Raw genomic sequence first — 19720 nt, forward strand, 5'->3', positions numbered from 1 at the left:
TTGCATACTATAGTTCATCACGAAGTTCTACTAACTTGGTGATGGTGACTAGAGAATTCTGTCAATCACTATCTTATCTGGAAGATTAACTCTCACTTGATTCAAGCGATTGTAGTACCCAGACAATCTGAGCACATGCTCACTAGTTGAGCGATTCTCCTCCATCATTTAGATATAGAACTTGTTGGAGACTTCATGTCTCTCAACTCGGGTATTTGCTTGAAATATTAACTTCAACTCCTGGAACATCTCATATGGTCCATGACGTTCAAAACGTCTTTGAAGTCCCGATTCTAAGCCGTTAAGAATGGTGCACTAAACTATCAAGTAGTCATCATATTGAGCTAGCCAAACGTTCATAACGTCTGCATCTGCTCCTGCAATAGGTCTGTCACCTAGCGGTGCATCAAGGACATAATTCTTCTGTGCAGCAATGAGGATAATCCTCAAGTTACGGACCCAGTCTGTGTAATTGCTACCATCATATTTCAACTTAGTTTTCTCTAGGAACATATCAAAATAAACACAGGGAAGCAACAATGCGAGCTATTGATCTACAACATAATTTGCAAAATACTATCAGGACTAAGTTCATGATAAATTTAAGTTCAATTTAATCATATTACTTAAGAACTCCCACTTAGACAAACATCCCTCTAATCCTCTAAGTGATCACGTGATCCAAATCAACTAAACCATGTCCGATCATCACGTGAGATGGAGTAGTTTCAATGGTGAACATCACTATGTTGATCATATCTACTATATGACTCACGCTCGACCTTTCGGTCTCCGTGTTCCGAGGCCATATCTGTATATGCTTGGCTCGTTAAGTATAATCTGAGTATTTCGCGTGTGCAACTGTTTTGCCCCCGTTGTATTTGAACGTAGAGCCTATCACACCCGATCATCACGTGGTGTCTCAACACGAAGAACTTTCGCAACGGTGCATACTCAGGGAGAACACTTCTTGATAATTAGTGAGAGATCATCTTAAAATGCTACCGTCAATCAAAGCAAAATAAGATGTATAAAAGATAAACATCACATGCAATCGAAATATGTGACATGATATGGCCATGATCATCTTGCGCCTTTGATCTCCATCTCCAAAGTACTGTCATGATCTCTATCGTCATCGGCATGACACCATGATCTCCATCATCTTGATCTATATCAATGTGTCGTTACATGGTCATCTCGTCAACAATTGCTCTTGCAACTATTGCTATCACATAGCGATAAAGTAAAGCAATTATTTGGCGCTTGCATCTTATGCAATGGAGAGACAACCATAAGGATTTTGCCAGTTGCCGATAACTTCAACAAAACATGATCATCTCATACAACAACTTATATCTCATCACATCTTTGACCATATCACATCACAACATGCCCTGCAAAAACAAGTTAGACGTCCTCTACTTTGTTGTTGCAAGTTTTACGTGGCTGCTACGGGCTTAGCAAGAACCAATCTTACCTACGCATCAAAACCACAACGATAGTTTGTCAAGTTGGTGTTGTTTTAACCTTCGCAAGGACCGGGCGTAGCTACACTCGGTTCAACTAAAGTTGAAGAAACTGACACCCGCCAGCCACCTGTGTGCAAAGCACGTCGGTAGAACCAGTCTCGCGTAAGCATACGCGTAATGTCGGTCCGGGCCGCTTCATCCAACAATACCGCCGAACCAAAGTATGACATGCTGGTAAGCAATATGACTTATATCGCCCACAACTCACTTGTGTTCTACTCGTGCACAACATCAACGCATAAAACCAGGCTTGGATGCCACTATAGGGGAACGTAGTAATTTCAAAAAAATTCCTACGCACACGCAAGATCATGGTGATGCATAGCAACGAGAGGGGAGAGTGTTGTCTACGTACCCTCGTAGACCGGAAGCGGAAGCGTTAGCACAATGCGGTTGATGTAGTCGTACGTCTTCATGGCCCGACCGATCAAGCACCGAAACTAAGGCACCTCCGAGTTCTAGCACATGTTCAGCTCGATGACGATCCCCGGACTCTGATCCAGCAAAGTGTCGGGGAAGAGTTCCGTCAGCACGACGGCGTGGTGACGATCTTGATGTTCTACCGTCGCAGGGCTTCGCCTAAGCACCGCTACAATATTATCGAGGATTATGGTGGAGGGGGGCACCGCACACGGCTAAGAGAACGATCACGAAGATCAACTTGTGTGTCCATGGGGTGCCCCGTGCCCCCGTATATAAAGGAGCAAGGGGGGAGGAGGCCGGCCCTAGGAGGGGCGCGCCAGGGGAGTAGGATTCCTACTCCTAGTTGGAGTAGGTTTCCTTCTTTCCTAGTCCAACTAGGAGAAGGGGGGAAAGGGGGGAAGAGGAGAAGGAAGGGAGAGAGGGGCCGCGCCCCAAACCCCTTGTCCAATTCGGACTGGGCTTGGGAGGGGTGCGCGCCACCTCCTGGTCCTTCCCACTAAGGCCCATTAAGGCCCATTGCTTCTTCCTCGTATTCCCGTAACTCCCCGGTACCTCCGAAAATATCCGAATCACTCGGAACCTTTCCGATGTCCGAATATAGTCGTCCAATATATCAATCTTTACGTCTCGACCATTTCGAGACTCCTCGTCATGTCCCCGATCTCATCTGGGACTCCGAACTCCTTCGGTACATCAAAACATATAAACTCATAATGAAACTGTCATCGAAACCTTAAGCGTGCGGACCCTACGGGTTCGAGAACAATGTAGACATGACCGAGACACGTCTCCGGTCAATAACCAATAGCGGAACCTAGATGCTCATATTGGCTCCCACATATTCTACGAAGATCTTTTATCGGTCAGACCGCATAACAACATACTTTGTTCCCTTTGTCATCGGTATGCTACTTGCCCGAGATTCGATCGTCGGTATCTCAATACCTAGTTCAATCTCGTTATCGACAAGTCTCTTTACTCGTTTCGTAATACATCATCTCGCAACTAACTCATTAGTTGCAATATTTGCAAGGCTTATGTGATGTGCATTACCGAGAGGGCCCAGAGATACCTCTCTGACAATCGGAGTGACAAATCCTAATCTCGAAATACGCCAACCCAACATGTACCTTTGGAGACACCTGTAGAGCTCCTTTATAATCACCCAGTTACATTGTGATGTTTGGTAGCACACGAAGTGTTCCTCCGGCAAACGGGAGTTGCATAATCTCATAGTCATAGGAACATGTATAAGTCATGAAGAAAGCAATAGCAACATACTAAACGATCGGGTGCTAAGCTAATGGAATGGGTCATGTCAATCACATCATTCTTCTAATGATGTGATCCCGTTAATAAAATAACAACTCTTTTGTTCATGATTAGGAAACATAACCATCTTCGATTAACAAGCTAGTCAAGTAGAGGCATACTAGTGACACTCTGTTTGTCTATTATTCACACATGTATGATGTTTCCGGTTAATACAATTCTAGCATGAATAATAAACATTTATCATGATATAAGGAAATAAATAATAACTTTATTATTGCCTCTAGGGCATATTTCCTTCAGTACTGACCTCTCATAACCCGTGCAGTGGACAAGCAAAGCCTAGCAAGAAGGCAAAGGTGATCAAGCCGGCTGAAGACCCCAAGGTCAATGAACCGGAACAACAAATTCCAGCATCGGACACTTCCGTGCCGCAACCCCAAGAGCCCGTCCATGATGATCCACCAGAAATTCCTGACCTCTCAAGTGACCATACAAACCTCAATCCTTTGAACACTGAATCATCAAGCCCAATTAAACCGTCAGGAACATATGACGACGATGTTGTGATCACTGGCACTGGCTTCAAAGAACCGGGACAACCTACTGTCTTGGCCAAGCACTCCGCCAAAGAGGAGTTCATTGAAAGGCGGAAAGTGAGATTTGACATTGCTGATTACTCTCAACTAAGCGTTAGTGAAGTACTCTCTCGTTATCTCAACCAAGTTCATACCAGCCGTGATCTTGAGATTGACATGGTGAAACAAATGCACCAGAAATATGAGGTATGAATTCCGGCTTAATAAACTACGCATATCCTATCAGCCCCCAAGTCTACTGTGTATAATAGAATAGGATATGCTATAGAATTAGGATAGCGATGAGTATAAAAGCATCTTTGATAAAAAAAATCCTTCAAAAGTCCGTCTTTCACCTTCAGAGTTAAAACCGGATCTTAATGATCAACATTGCACCCGTAGCCCCCAAGGGCCGGTTTAATCAGCATGAATGAACCGGTACTTGTTCATCATTGTTTATAAATCAAAACTTACTTATGTAGCCCCCAAGAGCCGGCTATGGTCGTTTGTGGTACAATCGGGTCATCATAAAGTAGTAATGAAACACGAGCAATATGCATTAGCCCCCAAGTGCCAAGTACTCTTGCTTGCAAAGTGCTTGGGACTTATTCATTATAAGCCGTTGTATGAAGAATTTTTTGGTACACATTAGCCCCCAAGTGCCAAGTGTTGTTGCTTGCAAAAGGCTTGGGACTTTTATTACTGTAGCCCGAATATGAAATATAATTGCAAATCTTTGAATTTACAGGATGCCACTGCTCAACTTCAATCACAATTGGCTGACACAAAAACCCGGCTGGAGCATCAAGAATTTGAGACCCGGAAGGCCGACTCAAAATTCCAATTTAGTTTGGCTGAAATAGAAAAACCAAAGACCAGCTTTGATACTGAAAGAACCGCCTGGGCTAAGGAGAGAACTGCTCTAATACAGCAGGCTGAAAAGGCGTAATCTGCTCTTCAAGAGGTGACCACTGAGCTTACCGGTTTAGAACACCGTATATCCCAGATGGTTTATGCTATCTTTGGTGAGTAGCTTTGCCAGCGTCAAAATTGAGTCTTTATCTTGAATGTTAGAAACCTTCTTTGATTAATCCATAATTATTACTCAGGTCCCAGGAGTAGCAATATTGGTTAAGAAATGCTGGTGAAGCTTAAAGCCGTATATACGCTTGTTGAACAGCTATATACCGGAACTCAGCGCACACTGGACACGATATCTCCAACCAACCAGGCCCCACTCTGTTGAGTGACGTCTTGAAAAAACTGTTTGTTCTGCCTGCGAGAATTGAAGAGATAAAGTGGTCATCTGCAAGAGCCGGTGCCGTGATGGCCTTAAGCCAGGCTAAGGCATGGGTACCAGAATTAGACCCGGCCGAGGTAGCTACGGGATATGCAACCTTGAAAGAAGATGGCACTCCATTTGACCACAAAGACTTTGCTGCCTGTGTGAAGGAAATACGTCCTCTAGCGACTCTGATTGGTGATGAAACGAATCTATCAAAATATTAGCCGGCTTATGATACGGAGAATCAGAAGATGCCCACGTCGGCTTATAAAGTGATGGATCTGATTCCCCCAATCCGTAAGCATACTTTCGCCCCTGAAGTTGATCCGTCCGATCTTATATATGATGAAGCTGAATTCGAAGCCTTGTGTGGCATTGATTGGTCATCACCAAACTTCCAGACGGCGGAGGAGGACGAAGAACCGAAGAAGGATGATCCAGAAGCTTCAAGTCATCAAGGCCAAGAAGATTGATCCGCTGGGTGGTTCAAATATTTGATCTTCTGAAAAACACTTGATCTTTTTGGCTCACTGAGTCATGTAATAGGCTAGTGAAACTTTGATCTGCCGTGCCATCGTGCACGTTTTGTTTTGCGCAAACTGTTGATCCGCCAGTTGAAAAACTACCACTTTATTCTTATGATAGCGTCGATTTATACAGATCAGATTTAGCAATACCCTGCACACAAACAGATCACAAGTGCCCTGGCGGTTTACCGCAGGGCGGGTCACAATGCCCCATATTAAACCACTGGGGACAAATAGTCCATAACTAGGGCCGGTAGAACCGCGATCTTTATATAATTGTTAATAAAATATCATACCTATGGTACTTGATCACACTGACGGCTTATCATACTAGTGCAGTAAGGGTGACAACCCAAAAATTGAACATATAATGCCATGTTTAATTGTCATATACTACCGGCTTACAACGCCGGATGCAGCACGGGGTAATATCCCAAGATTTAGAATACAATGCTTCCCAGCATTTAATATCATCATATACTGGCGACTTATAATCTGCCATCATGGCGGGTTAATAAACTCCGGATACGCTCAAATATGAGCCATAGAGATGAAGGCTACATAGCCTGAATTGTCTCAAGCCATATGTTAACATGGCGTAAATATATGAATCCTAAAAATGCTCTGAAAAAGATAAGAATCAAAATCGAGAAAACGAGGCTTTCATAGGCCGCCAAGCCTAAAGCTCCAAGGATTTCATGGGCCGCCAAGCCACCGAGTTAACCTTTTACACTTTGTGAATCCGGCCTCACATGACCGCCGGTTTAACGCTGACAATTTCAGGGTCTATGTAAGATTGACTGTCAAGAGTTCAGCTTGTCATTCTGGGATTACCCGGGCGGAGTGGCAGATTCTACAAAGTAGGATAACCCGGAAGGTTTTGGCGAATACACCTAGTGTTCCAAGCCAGTTCACGAGGGTAGTAACACTATATTCTCTTTCGTGAATACACCTATGTTTGAGCAGGAAGCCCCCAAGTACTTTGTAAGCATTGCGTATAAGCCGAACCAAGAGGGACATGATGGGATCTCCGGTAGGGTGCGTCGGCTGCAAACTTAAATTTCATACATGCAGAACAACCAAGAACATGCTACGGGAGATGGATCACAGTTCGTTACCACTAGACGCGCAGTGCCATGCAGCGGAAGAAGATTTGGGGCAGCGCGTCCGCGTGGATCGTCTCCTCCTCGTCCAATCTCCCTCGTACAACCGGTGGTCGGTTCCCATGTACAGGTTCGCCGGAGCGGCGCAAGTGCACCGCCTCTAACGGTATCCGCGCGTGCAGGAGGAACGTCGTGCGACGGACTGCTAGGTCTAATCACACAACTAGCGGCAAGTGGAGGTGTCTATTCGCAACACATGCAAGCCCTAGTGACATCGCCGAAGCGATCAGCCCATGAGTGTGCCGCACCTCCACTATATATATAGGCGTCCGTCACGGGCTCAACACTTGGGCCTCGCACGGACCCTAAAGCCCATAAGTCTACTCGGCCACAATCTGAATACAGTTCGGATCACATCCGACCAGTGTCCTCGGATCCGACCTCGTAGGTTCCTTCCCTTAAGCGCGCGACCCCTTAGGTTTAAGTCGGCTTGGTCGCAGTTCGGATCACCTCCAAACTGCACGGTTGGTAGCGGCCTCTAGCAAGGCATGCCGAACACCAAGCAGGCTATGAAGCTGGTTAGCGAACCTGTACATCACACTTCCATTCCTTTTGCCACACGATATATGTTGTCGAGCTCAAGGCGAGTCTGTCATCCTTGTGCTAGCCCGACCTCTTTCTCGTTCCAGTGATGCCGACCACAAACCAGATTATCTCATAATCCTTGTCGCATGGCCATGCTTATCCTGGTCGGATCACACAAGGGGCCCAGAGTATATCTCTCCTGATCGGAGGGGAAAATCCCGTCTTGCTCGACCACGTCTCGCAGCATGGTTCTGGACAAACCCGAAACCTACCTTTATAACTACCCAGTTACGGAGTAGCGTTTGGTCGGCCCAAAGCAAGTCTGTCACCATCCCGAGTACATGCATCAGCTCAGGTCATAGGACATAGAACATATGTTGTACTAGAGACTCACAGATGACATATCGTTGCGTCTCATAGTTGGGTCTGTCCGACTTGGACCTTATCTCGACCCGGATCCGACTACGTCGAATCCGACCAGATCCTTCCAAGTCCATATTATCCGGTTAGCATCCAATGCTCCACGGCTAGTGAGACCAAGCCATCGACCGTGTCATATGCTAGTCTAGTTGGCTGCGCGTCCACACGGCCCTTTCGACTAGGGACCTTTTAGGACAGTCATCATACAATGCATAGTCCCACAAACAAGTCACGTACTTGCTGATACACATCATTGATAATGTCCAAGTACTATCTTTATTCATAAACACATAGGAAATATCATCATACATGATTGCCTCTAGGGCATATCTCCAACAGTCTCCCACTTGCACTAGAGTCAATCAAATAGACATCGAATGCCCATAGCTCTAACGTGCCCCTCATGCTTGGGTTGTGGAAGCGGCTTAGTCAACGGATCCGCAACATTTGCATCCGTGTGAATTTTGCATAACTCTACATCACCACTCTTTACGATTGTTCATATCAGGTGATATTTTCGATCTATGTGTCTGACCTTGTGGTGATTCCTCGGCTCCTTAGCTTGTGCGATGGCACCAGAATTATCACAATAAAGGTCCAACGGTTTTACCGAGGCTGGGAAAATACCAAGATCATCCAGAAAGTTCCGGATCCAAACACCTTCCTTTGCAGCTTCACAAGCCGCAATGTATTCGGCTTCTGTAGTAGAATCATCCACCGTATCTTGCTTGGAACTCATCCAGCTTACTACTCCTCCGTTCATGACGTACACGAATTCGGACTGTGATCGACAATCATCTCTGTCGGTTTGGAAACTAGCATCGGCGTAACCCCTTACGACGAGCTCTTCCTCACCTCCATAAAATAGGAACATCTCTTTAGTCCTTTTCAGGTACTTCAAAATAGTCTTTACCGCCGCCCAGTGACTCTCACCTGGGTTGGCCTGGTATCTACTTGTTAGGCTTATTGCAAAAGCAACATCGGGCCGCATACATATCATGGCATACATGATGGATCCGATTACCGAGGCATATGGAATCCTACTCATCCTGCTTCGCACATCATGGACTCTGAGTCTCGCTTAGCCTTATACCATGTGAGAGTGGCAAGAACCCTTTCTTTGCCTCACTCATGTTGAACCGCTTCAACACTTTATCTATGTACGTGCTCTGGCTTAAGCCGAGCAGCCTCCTTGATCTATCTCTATAGATCTTAATGCCTAAAATGTACATTGCCTCACCAAGGTCCTTCATCAAAAACTTGCCATTCAATGACTCCTTGACCGAGTTCAGCATCGAAATATCATTTCCGATCAGTAGTATGTCATCCACATACAAGATCAAAAAGACTATCGAGCTCCCACTTAACTTCTTGTATAAACAAGAGTCCTCTTCGCTTTTGATGAAGCCGAAACCAGTGACGACCTCATCAAAACGAATGTTCCAGCTCCGAGATGCTTGCCTCAACCCATAAATGGATCTCTTGAGCTTGCATACCTTACTAGTGCTAGTAGGATCGACAAAACCCTCGGGTTGTATCATATACACGTCCTCGGTTAAATTTCCATGAAGGAAATCCGTCTTGACATCCATCTGCCATATCTCGTAATCAAAATATGCAGCTATAGCTAGTACGATCCTCACCGACTTTAGCATCGCTACCGGCGAGTAAGTCTCGTCGTAGTCAATTCCTTGAACTTGTCCATAACCCTTAGCGACAAGCCGAGCTTTGTGGATCTGAACATTTCCATCCACATCGGTTTTGTTCTTAAAGACCCATTTGCAACCAATGGCCGTTACGCCAGGCGGCGGATCAACCAAGTCCCAAACTTGATTCTCATCCACGGACTTTAACTCGGGTCTCATGGCCTCCAGCCATGCCTCGGAATCTGGGCTCACTGAGGGAGTCCTAGATTAGGGGATCTCCGGACAGGCAGCATTGTCCGGACCCTTACGCCCGCAGCGGGTGGCGTCATCCACCCCGTTAAAACACCACAAGGGGTGCCCACGATATTGAAGTGGTTGCACTCCCCGCATTATGCAAATCGACATAACTTCGATTACTGTCAATCCTGATCGAGCTAGTGCTTTAATCCGGTTCATCAGATAGAGGACTTCTCCATTGTCTTCCACCTGGGGGCTCCGTGGGCGCCAACTTCGGCGTTTCTTCAGAGGAGCATTGTTGAACTCAGGAAGACCCCGCCGAACAGGGTCTGGAAGGGGAACGTCCTCCACATAAAACCATTCTAAAGGCCAGTCTTCGGATGACTTCTTCAGAGTACCATACAGGTATCCGGTATCGGTGATGCGCCATATTTCGGCTCCGCCCACTTGATAAAGTGACCCCCTCTGTGTGCGAGGGACGAGGCAAAATATCCTCTTCCAAAGCTCGAAGAGAACCTCGCAGCCCAGGAACAACTCGCAGAGAGCAACATAGCCGGCGATATGTAGGATGGAGGCGGGGGTGAAATTGTGTAATTGGAGGCCGTAGAACTCCAGGAGCCCGCGGAGGAACAGGTGAATTGGAAATCCGAGTCCTCTTAATAAATAGGGAACAAGGCAGACCCGTTCCCCCATAGAGGGACAGGGAAAGCTCTCCGCTTGCTCCCCGCCATTGTAGGTGGCAAGCCCGGCTCAAACGGGCACCATATACGCCGGAGGGAGAAATCCCTTAGTCTACAGTTCGACTAAACGACTGTGTGGGACTGAACACCTCTCCCAATCACCGGGCTTGGGGCTTCGGGGGCGGGAGGAGGAGCTGCGAAGATCGGCCATGCTGGAATGGATCTTTCCGGGACGCGCTCTGATGGATTCTCGCTGGGGGAGGATGGTATGGATCGGATCTAAGGATCCCCATCCCTTTAATAGACAATTTATTTATCTGGCTAGGGGGCGAATGTAAAAACACCCTGGCGCCTCATATTCATTCGACGCGTGGGAGAAAGCCCTTATTGGGTACAGAAGCCAAGAGGTCCAAACATTTATGGGACCGGGCACTGCTTTACAAACATTCGAAAGATGGAGAGGAACCCGCCTTGCAATGCCGAAGACAACACTACGCGTCGGACTCATCGTCATTGAAGCCTGGTTCGGGGGCTACTGAGGGAGTCCTAGATTAGGGGGTATTCGGATAGCCGGACTATATCCTTTGGCCGGACTGTTAGACTATGAAGATACAAGATTGAAGACTTCGTCTCGTGTCCGGATGGGACTCTACTTGGCGTGGAAGGCAAGCTAGGCAATACGGATATGTATATCTCCTCCTTTGTAACCGACCTTGTGTAACCCTAGCCCCCTCTGGTGTCTATATAAACCGGAGGGTTTTAGTCAGTAGGACAACATACAATCATACCATAGGCTAGCTTCTAGGGTTTAGCCTCTCCGATCCCATGGTAGATCAACTCTTGTAATACTCATATCATCAAGAATAAATCAAGCAGGACGTAGGGTTTTACCTCCATCAAGAGGGCCCAAACCTGGGTAAAACATCGTGTTCCCTGCCTCCTGTTACCATCCGCCTTAGACGCACAGTTCGGGACCCCCTACCCGAGATCCGTTGGTTTTGACACCGATAGTGCATTTCTGGTAAGAGGAGAATCCAAGCTTGCCAAGGGCATCCGTCTTGCACTCGAAGTATGGGTCATGAGCAACCACTCCCTCTCGGATACGATTGAACACATGCCTTGCCATTCGAAAACGGTGACAGAATTTTACCCGGCTTGAAGAGCGGGGTGTTGGCAAAGTAATCGGCATAGAGCAGGGTGTGGCCCCTCTCCCTGCTGCGGTTCAGGTTGGGAGCACGGCCATGGAGTGACCCCCTGCACCGACGAAGCTACCGTTGAATGTGGTCGTGAACGACCAGTGCAGCCACCACAAGATCTTCATCATCCAACGACGAATCGTCCGATGAACAAATGAAGTGGTGGAATAAAAACTCATCTTCACTATCCATATCTTTGTGGGCAAAGTGTCGAAAACCTTGCGGTCGTGGGGGCAAAGAGGCCGCGATGATCACCTTGACGCAGCAGGGGTGGTTGGCGGCCGACTACTGGCCGCTCTGGAGCTCTAGTCGAAAGCTGCCGCGGCCGCAGTGGTACGTCACCGGCGGCCGTATCCCCTCTGCCATTGGCTACGACGGCGACGGCCAAACCTCCTCTGGTCGATGGCCAAAACTACGGCGAAAGCGCGGTCGTGTTGGCGGCCATGTCGAGACGTGGTTTGGTATGGACGGTCGTGGCCTGCTCAGTGAGGAGGCTTCCGGAGAATAGCGGCAGCGCCAGCGGGGGGCGGGGCGGGGAGAGGGGGTGGAGGCGTTGGAAGCGAAGGGGCTGGTAGTGTCCCTGACAGGCGGGCCACGGGAGGACAAGGGCGTACGGCGAGCCCGTCCGCGTGATGTCTGCTTCACCCCAAACTCGGCACAAGTTTGGACCAGGGATGGGTCAAAAACGGACGAAAACCGGATATTTGTCCGTTTGGAGCCGCACATTGGACCGCGCTATTCGTCTGTTCTACCCTAAACGGACGCATCCGGATAGGTCGCGCGGTGGAGTTGGCCTCAGCCAGTCCGGAACCTTTGTCCTGCCTGTCCGTCCCTTCGAGAACAACACTTCGACTCTTCCCGCCGGGGCCCCTGGCTGCTCGTCCGTCCCATGGCGTGGCACTCCCACGGCGATCTATGTCACGGGATCTACGCTCGTCGCTTGACAAATCCCACGACGGGTCCGCCACACTCCCTTGTTTCTCTTTGTCCTCCTCCACCTTGCCTTCCTCCCCAAGAATCGTGACGCCTGCGGCGCACAGAGTGCCCACGCGGTCTCCACCTCGTCAATGCTCCCCCAGGAAACCAGTGTCTTGCCAGAGACGCCTTCTCCGGGCTGCTGTAAATAGCAACATATACCTCTCTCGGGGTGTGCGCAGCAAGCTAAACCCCCACGCCCCGCACGCGCGCAGACATGCCTCTCTCGCTCGGCGCCGACCACCTCGCCGCGCCCGGCGCGCGCGCTCCGCCTGCGCGGGTGGGCGCGGCCATGGGCATGGGCATGGGCATGGGCATGGACACGTCCCTCTCGCTGGGCGGTGCAGCCGCCTACCTCCCGCTCAACGAGAACGACTCCCTCGACATGATCCTCCTCGACGTCCTCCGCGAGGCCTCCGCCGTGGCCGCCGCCTCGCCCTCCTCCTCCTCTCCCCCGACGAAGACGGCGAGGGCCATTGCCGCCTCTAGCCCCGACGCGAGCGAGGGCGGCGGGGCATGCGCGGCCGGGAGGGCCGCGGAGCGGCCGCACTACCGCGGGGTGAGGCGGCGGCCGTGGGGCAAGTACGCGGCGGAGATCCGGGACCCGTCGCGGCCCGGCACGCGCCTGTGGCTCGGCACCTTCGGCACGGCCGAGGAGGCGGCCGTCGCCTACGACCGCGCCGCGTTCCGCCTGCGCGGCGCCAAGGCGCTGCTCAACTTCCCGCCGGCCGTGGGGGCGGACGGGGCGCGCCGCGGGGGCGCCGATGGGGCAAGGTGAATGCTACGTGCGTTCTCTCGCCGATTGTTCCTCTCTCTTAGCTGTGTGTTGTCAGCTTCTTAGTTTAGGCCGAATTCCGATTCTGTAACCGTTCATTCATGCGTGGTGTAGTAGTCTGTGGTGAACCAATTTGCATTTCGTGGGTGCTATTTTGGTGATCTCTCTACGGTTATCAACAGATATCAATCATCAATTGTACAGTAGTACTACTAGCCTCATCTGAAATTTTTACGAAGTGTAAGACGAAATCTGGAGAACTGTGTGAACCGGTAATGAGACGACAGATTCCGTCGACAAACATTGCACTCCTGAAAGTTCCTTGCATGAACTCGTTTAGTGACCGATGAAATGCACTCACGCCCACTTGGCAGACAAAAATCGGCTACAAAGCCACCAAATTGGTGTTCATAGATGACGATGGCAACTTGGGGACCAAAACTAAAAATGCCACTCCGAAATATTTTCCATTGAAGATTCGCGGCCCCATGGCCCGCAGCGTACATGAGCTCAGCCGTGACATGATCACCGGCTACGGCTGCACCAGTGCTTCCGTCATTGGCCCATGATCCTCTATGGCCAGAGTTACTGTATTTGATCATCTGATACACTTTATAATCACAAAACCGCCTTAAAAAGCACAGCAGCACGAATCAAATTAGCAAACGGCCAGATTTCAGGATATAAATATCTTCAAGTTACTTGTTCCCCAGCTCATATGCTCCCTGTACCCTCCACAAAAATCCACGCATGGAAGAGATGTTTCTGCCAAACATAACTCCGGAAGTCCGGATTTTACCCGCAAAAAAGAAAAAAGGGAAAGAAAAAAAGGAAGTCCGGATTTCTCTATGACTAAGGCCCGCAATTTGACCCACCAGAGCACATGCGTTCGAAATTTCTACAACGATATTGTGATGCTGACACGACACGAACTCTACATCAGTCCACACCGAAAAAGTTTACCTAACCATTTGCTTTGCTCCTCCAACGATCAATCATCAGTTGCAGCCAATACAGTCCCCTACCAATAGCAACTGCCCTGGCGCTCTAGCTGATGAAACATTCATCCACCACTGAGAGAGCCCACTCAATTCCGGTGCCGATTTTTGTCCATATAAAGCACCGTCAATGCTGCAATCGTGCCGGGAGAGTAGACGTCTGATGACAAGCCCAAGTCCCCCGACTCCTCGGCAAACAAATTGCCTCGTCGCTTGATTGGTTCGTAGAGAACCTGGAGCATTCGCTCAGCTGATCCAACTTGCAGCTGACGAACTTCATCGTTGAAGATAACCTCGCTGGACCAATCAAAATAAGATAGACGTATGATGAGGTCCAATCCACAGTTAGAAATGCAGATGGAATATTCCCAACAGGTTAAAATGAATATATAGCACAATTATGTTGATGCTTAATTGAGAATGTCGTTTCACATAACTAGAAGCTACCTTTGTACTTACGGAAATATAAGGTGTAGATTAGAAGAAGGAAAATTACCTTAGTTTTGCAGCTAGATTTTTATCTGTGCACGCTCGAAAAAGGATCTCAGGCACAATGGGAGAGTCCAAAAGGATGTTTGGTAGAGAAATAAAGTTTATCTTTTTTCTCAGGTGGATGAAGCACTCAGTAAGGAAATGAGCTTGGTAGGCCACCACACAGGGTAGCTTTGCTAGCATTAGTTCCATGACAGCTGTTCCGGAAGTACATAATGCTGCTTTACTAGCCTGCCAAAAAAAAAGGAATATTAGGAAAGTAGACTCTGGCCGCGATAAGTTTCACATACTAACAATCAATCAAGTATAATAAATTTCAAATCTAGCCCTATTGGGTTAGTACACTTCGCTACCAAAGGAATGGTTGGTTTGAACAGAGGAGCCTTAACATTACCAACCAAGGAATAAATGCTGTCTCAAAAACAAAGAGTGAACACTTAGAGAATCACTATTTGTGTATAACTAATATAACTGTTGACAGACAGCACTGTATCTTAAATTCTTAATATAATTAGACAATCGTTTCCTAGGGAAAAAAAGAATAAAATCATGGCTGGAATATAATGTGTGGGTCCGTGGGACAATCCAGTGGCTACAGTAATCAACAGTGCTCTAGATTTTTCTTCATAGAGATTTTGATCCTATATAAGATGAGATGAAAATGCTAATGCTAACTTAACCAATCATAGTCTGGGGTTATAGCCACAGCACAGCTGTAAAGGGACAGTAGTAACATGAATCCTTTTGGAACAAACAGCAATACATGATATGTGTGCTAGCAAGGTATGGTGCTACAGTCTTCACATCCATCAAATGAGTGAAAATATCAACATTCGAAAATGGCAATATCCAAAGAGTGAATTTGGTGGTAGAGAAATAAAGCCATTAACTAGAAAAAGAAGTGACCTTACATTGAATGCACCATATCTTTTTTCTAGTGAACCCCCAGGTATCAGTACCACTGGAAACGGCACTGATCGAACTACATTTTCAACATAGGTCCTCACATCCCGATGTGGAGCAACTGGGATGACTAGTGACAGATCATTTAAAGTGTGACTTAAATGTTGCACAGTCCGAAAGAAGATTGGGAGCATACGAGCTACTTCCTGCATCCTGCTTCCAGGCAGCATGGTTAAGATTGTGGCATCTATCAAAGGAGTATTTATCATTAGAAAACAGACATGCTTTTTATAACACAACAATCATTTATAGACCGGTCAATAAACTAGCATCATGCCAGAACACAAAATCCAGATATGATGTCTTGCTATGAATTGTTACTGATGCATATGATAAGGCAAGAAATGTTTCCTAGAGAACGTGCAAGCAAGTGTTTGTCCTCTTTTTCATTAAGAGGAGAAGCAAACAATTACTAGACTTGGGTAGCAAGTACCGGGATTAAGATCAAACAACACGCGCACTCTAGCTACTCGGCACTCTAGGCGAGAAAAATTTAATGATTCAGACAGAAATTTTTGATGGCCTTGCATTGTGTAAAAAAGGGCAGCCCGGTGCATGTAGCTCCTGCTTGCGCAGGGTCCAGGGAAGGGTCCAACCACTTTGGGTCTTTAGTACGCAGCCTTTCCTTACATTTCTGCAAGAGGCTGTTTCCAGGACTTGAACCCGTGACCTCATGGTCACAAAGGCAGCAGCTTTACCATTGTGTAAAACAAAAAATAAATGTGTATCATGTTAATAATATATGGATGGTATAGTAGACCATACAAGTGTCTGATTTGTCTCCTAGGGCTCCTTTGATACAAAGGAATTTCATAGGAATTTTAAAGGATTTGAATCCTTCAGAATTTTTCCTATGATGGTCATTTGATTCGTAGGATTGGAATCCTTAGGATTTTTTCCATAGGATTCATCTGTACTACATTTTGAAGGAAACTTTCTATCCACTCAAAGCTCTTTGTAGAATTCCATTGTTTTTCCTGTGCTATCAAACACTTCTCTCAATCCCGTAGGATACAAGAGGACATGACACTCTATTCCTATGTTTTCCTATTCCCGCATTTTGAGAATCCTACGAATTAAAGAGGCCCAGTTGGCTAGTTCTATATAGTTCTTTTTCAGCTTTAGCTATGTTCCTTGTTTCACCAGATTGATATTTGCAGTTAAAATTAAGATAAATGAAATCACAAGAAAAAGCAGGTGCTAAAATATTTGGCCATCTCCTTTGCATCTCATGTAAAACAGATTTGACTATGTAATGAATCATCTGGCAGTTGGTACTCAGGTTGCGTTTGTCATTGCTGCCAATTATGATAATAGTTTCTTCAACCAGCTTTTGTCTACTTTACAATTTCGGTAACAACTTTTTCCTGTTTATGTGGCTATCTTTCCCAGCAGATTATAAAATAAGTTAAGCACATCACAGTTCAGCAATCACAAACTGAGCCTTAAGGATTGATAGTGTGCGAGCATGCCTACATTTGAATGGAAGTTAATAAACTGCCACAGCGATCTGTAGATCTGAAGTTGCACCATTAGCATACATCAACCGTCATGTTAGTTTTCGGAAAACAGTAGTATTAGTTTCTAAAACCTAGATGAAACAGCATGCCCTCCCAGTAGTTATTGGCAACTGAATTTTCCTATCTTACATGTTTGTATATTTCCTTGATGATAATTCATAAAATGCATCAATTACAAAGTCAACACATTACAATTCACCAATCTGATATATATAAGAAGGAAAAACACAAAAAGGGATATAATAATTGGCATAACAATCTAGTATTTGTGCACAAGAAGAATTCAAGAAGGCACAAAGAATGACACATTTAATTACCTGGAGACAACCCATGCTCCAGTCTAAAAGCTTCACCACTTCGTTGACGCGTGGACATGTCAGGAGATAATTCTGAGTCCTATGAAATTTGATAGACATAAACAACTATATTGTGAGTAAAGTTGGTGGTCCCAGATATCAAACAGATATACAAAATTCAAAAGTACTAGTCTTAACAATTCAATTACATGATATCAGCAATTCAGTTTGAAATCGATTAGTCACTTCTAGAAGAGAAGACAACATTCCATGTCAACATTATTCTTAGCATTGCACAATCTCAGAAGAAAACAAGGGAATGCCGCTCTCTCACAACCCACTTGAACCTTTTAGGATCATGATCCTCAGATCCATTTCTTAATCTAGTCCCTAACCCTTGCTTCTACCTAGCTTTGGATGAGATTTAGCTCCTTGGATTTCTATGGCCACACCCAGGTTTAGGCAGGAATAGTATAGGAATCTTTAGATGCACATTCCATGTCCTAATGGATATGAGCCACCTTTCTCAACAAAGGAGATAGGCCTTATTATCCATCAATGACAACAGCCAATGAACTTCAATTTTTTGATGAGATCTTGCCTTGACTATAATTCTATGGTTAACAAAGGAGAAGGTCATTATGCAACAGATACTAATGAAGCCGCACAATTCCCTACCACATTTTTATGTTGAAGCGAAGTCCCTGCCACATTTAAGACAGCAGCATCATCCAATAAGGGATGGCCCACATATGTAGCAGGCAACCCATGTAACCTGCAAATTTCGTCCTCAAAAGGAAGGATACATAACATATGATCCACAAAATTATGCAACTTTGAGAGCCTGCTTTCACCACCTTTCCAGGCCCAGAATGATGGTGCAACATAATGGACATGTAGAGGGCGATCAACTTTTTGGTTGTACCTACCTAGACAAAAGAAAAATCTTACCATCTTTGCTCATGAAAAAATAAATGTAAATTTAGGTATTTGAATGAAATTGTGGTATGGTAAAAATGATTCCACTTAAAGCCTTACATTTTAATTGCTGCAATAGGCGAAACGAAAACCCCTTTGAATCAACAGTAACTACAGCATGAGGCCGAAATAATATAGCAGCATCTAAAGTATCCTTGATCTTTCTCTGCAACATAAAAACGAGTATAACCAACAATCAAGTGAACACAAACAGAAAGCAAAGCACAAGACACACCAGAGATGCACCTTGACGTTATATATGTGTGGCAGCAGTTCCCACAAACCCATTATGGCAATTTCTTCCATGGGAAAAAGTGATTGCAACCCTTCCTTGCACATTAATTCCCTGCATTGAGAAAATTCTGTTTAGTGAGTAAAAAAATGAAAGATCAAAGTTGCAACATGATGCAATCCAGCTTGAACTGGACTTGGATCAAAGCGTGCATATGGAAAGTAAAATGACGCTACAACAATGCTGAACTAATTAATGCATGGATATGTTGAGCACACACATGAAAATGAACTCACTTTGCATCCAAACAGAGGGAACACAAAGGAATTCCTGACTGCAAACATCAACCAATGGCATTTGAGCAGATAGTATGGGCATACATCAAGGAGATCAATCATAACTGTATGACGGTGATGACTGACAACTCCACGACATGGCAGTTGACCCTCCATTTTGTTTTCTTCTGGTGAAGATAAAAAACATAATACTCCCTCCGTAAAAAATATAAGACGGGTTTTTACACTGTCGTAGAGTCAAAAAACGTCTTATATTAAGTTACAGAGGTAGTAATAAATAAAGCAACCCTAATGTTATGTTTCCTGTATTCACATCCAATCTTCCTTATTCACGCTCCCCTATGGAAGAGAAGGAAACAATGTATCAAGAGAACTGTTGTCTTTTCAATTTTCTTTCTGTTTCTCTACATCATCTCCAATACTGAAGACTGACTTGAATCCAGAAAGTGAAGGAACTCGTCCTTGTTTCTTTAAGAACCTGATGAACCTACTGCCTAGAAGAGAATCACAAACTAGCATAACAAGAATTAACAAATAAAAATTTCCTTCATTCTGTCACTTGACTAAAAATTGGACACCGAACAAAATATCCACTGGAACACATTTCCCTCTCCATGCCCACAAATTTGATGTTTAAGCGTGCAAGAACTACAAATGGAGCCTAGTCCTATGTACAGTACATAATCTGAACATGTAAACACTTCCGGAACG

The 19720-nt window shown here is 46.0% G+C and overlaps 2 protein-coding genes across 4 annotated transcripts in view; one reads left to right on the plus strand and one right to left on the minus strand.

The window, feature by feature from the left end:
• The first annotated feature begins 12466 nt into the window (after positions 1-12466).
• On the plus strand, positions 12467-13430 carry LOC119272020 (pathogenesis-related genes transcriptional activator PTI5-like). The gene has a single exon (XM_037553625.1). It carries the CDS (start codon positions 12677-12679, stop codon positions 13235-13237), a length of 561 nt encoding a protein of 186 aa, XP_037409522.1. The 5' UTR covers positions 12467-12676; the 3' UTR covers positions 13238-13430.
• A 459-nt stretch (positions 13431-13889) lies between these two features.
• Positions 13890-19720, minus strand: part of LOC119269015 (probable lipid-A-disaccharide synthase, mitochondrial) — a 6529-nt gene continuing 698 nt past the window's right edge. For 2 of the 3 annotated variants that reach the window (XM_037550757.1, XM_037550756.1), the window contains exons 2-8: positions 18728-18827; positions 18542-18647; positions 18182-18432; positions 17525-17603; positions 15636-15874; positions 14729-14955; positions 13890-14529 (exon numbers count right to left, since the gene is read on the minus strand). In XM_037550757.1, the coding sequence (XP_037406654.1) occupies positions 14322-14529; positions 14729-14955; positions 15636-15874; positions 17525-17603; positions 18182-18432; positions 18542-18647; positions 18728-18827 (1210 nt within the window). In that variant the 3' untranslated portion in view covers positions 13890-14321. Of the gene's footprint in view, positions 14530-14728; positions 14956-15635; positions 15875-17524; positions 17604-18181; positions 18433-18541; positions 18648-18727; positions 18828-19009; positions 19048-19720 lie in introns of all 3 variants that reach the window. The other variant, XM_037550758.1, reaches the window with a different exon arrangement.

This window comes from Triticum dicoccoides, chromosome 3A (assembly GCF_002162155.2).
Source record: "Triticum dicoccoides isolate Atlit2015 ecotype Zavitan chromosome 3A, WEW_v2.0, whole genome shotgun sequence".
Lineage (NCBI taxonomy): Eukaryota > Viridiplantae > Streptophyta > Magnoliopsida > Poales > Poaceae > Triticum > Triticum dicoccoides.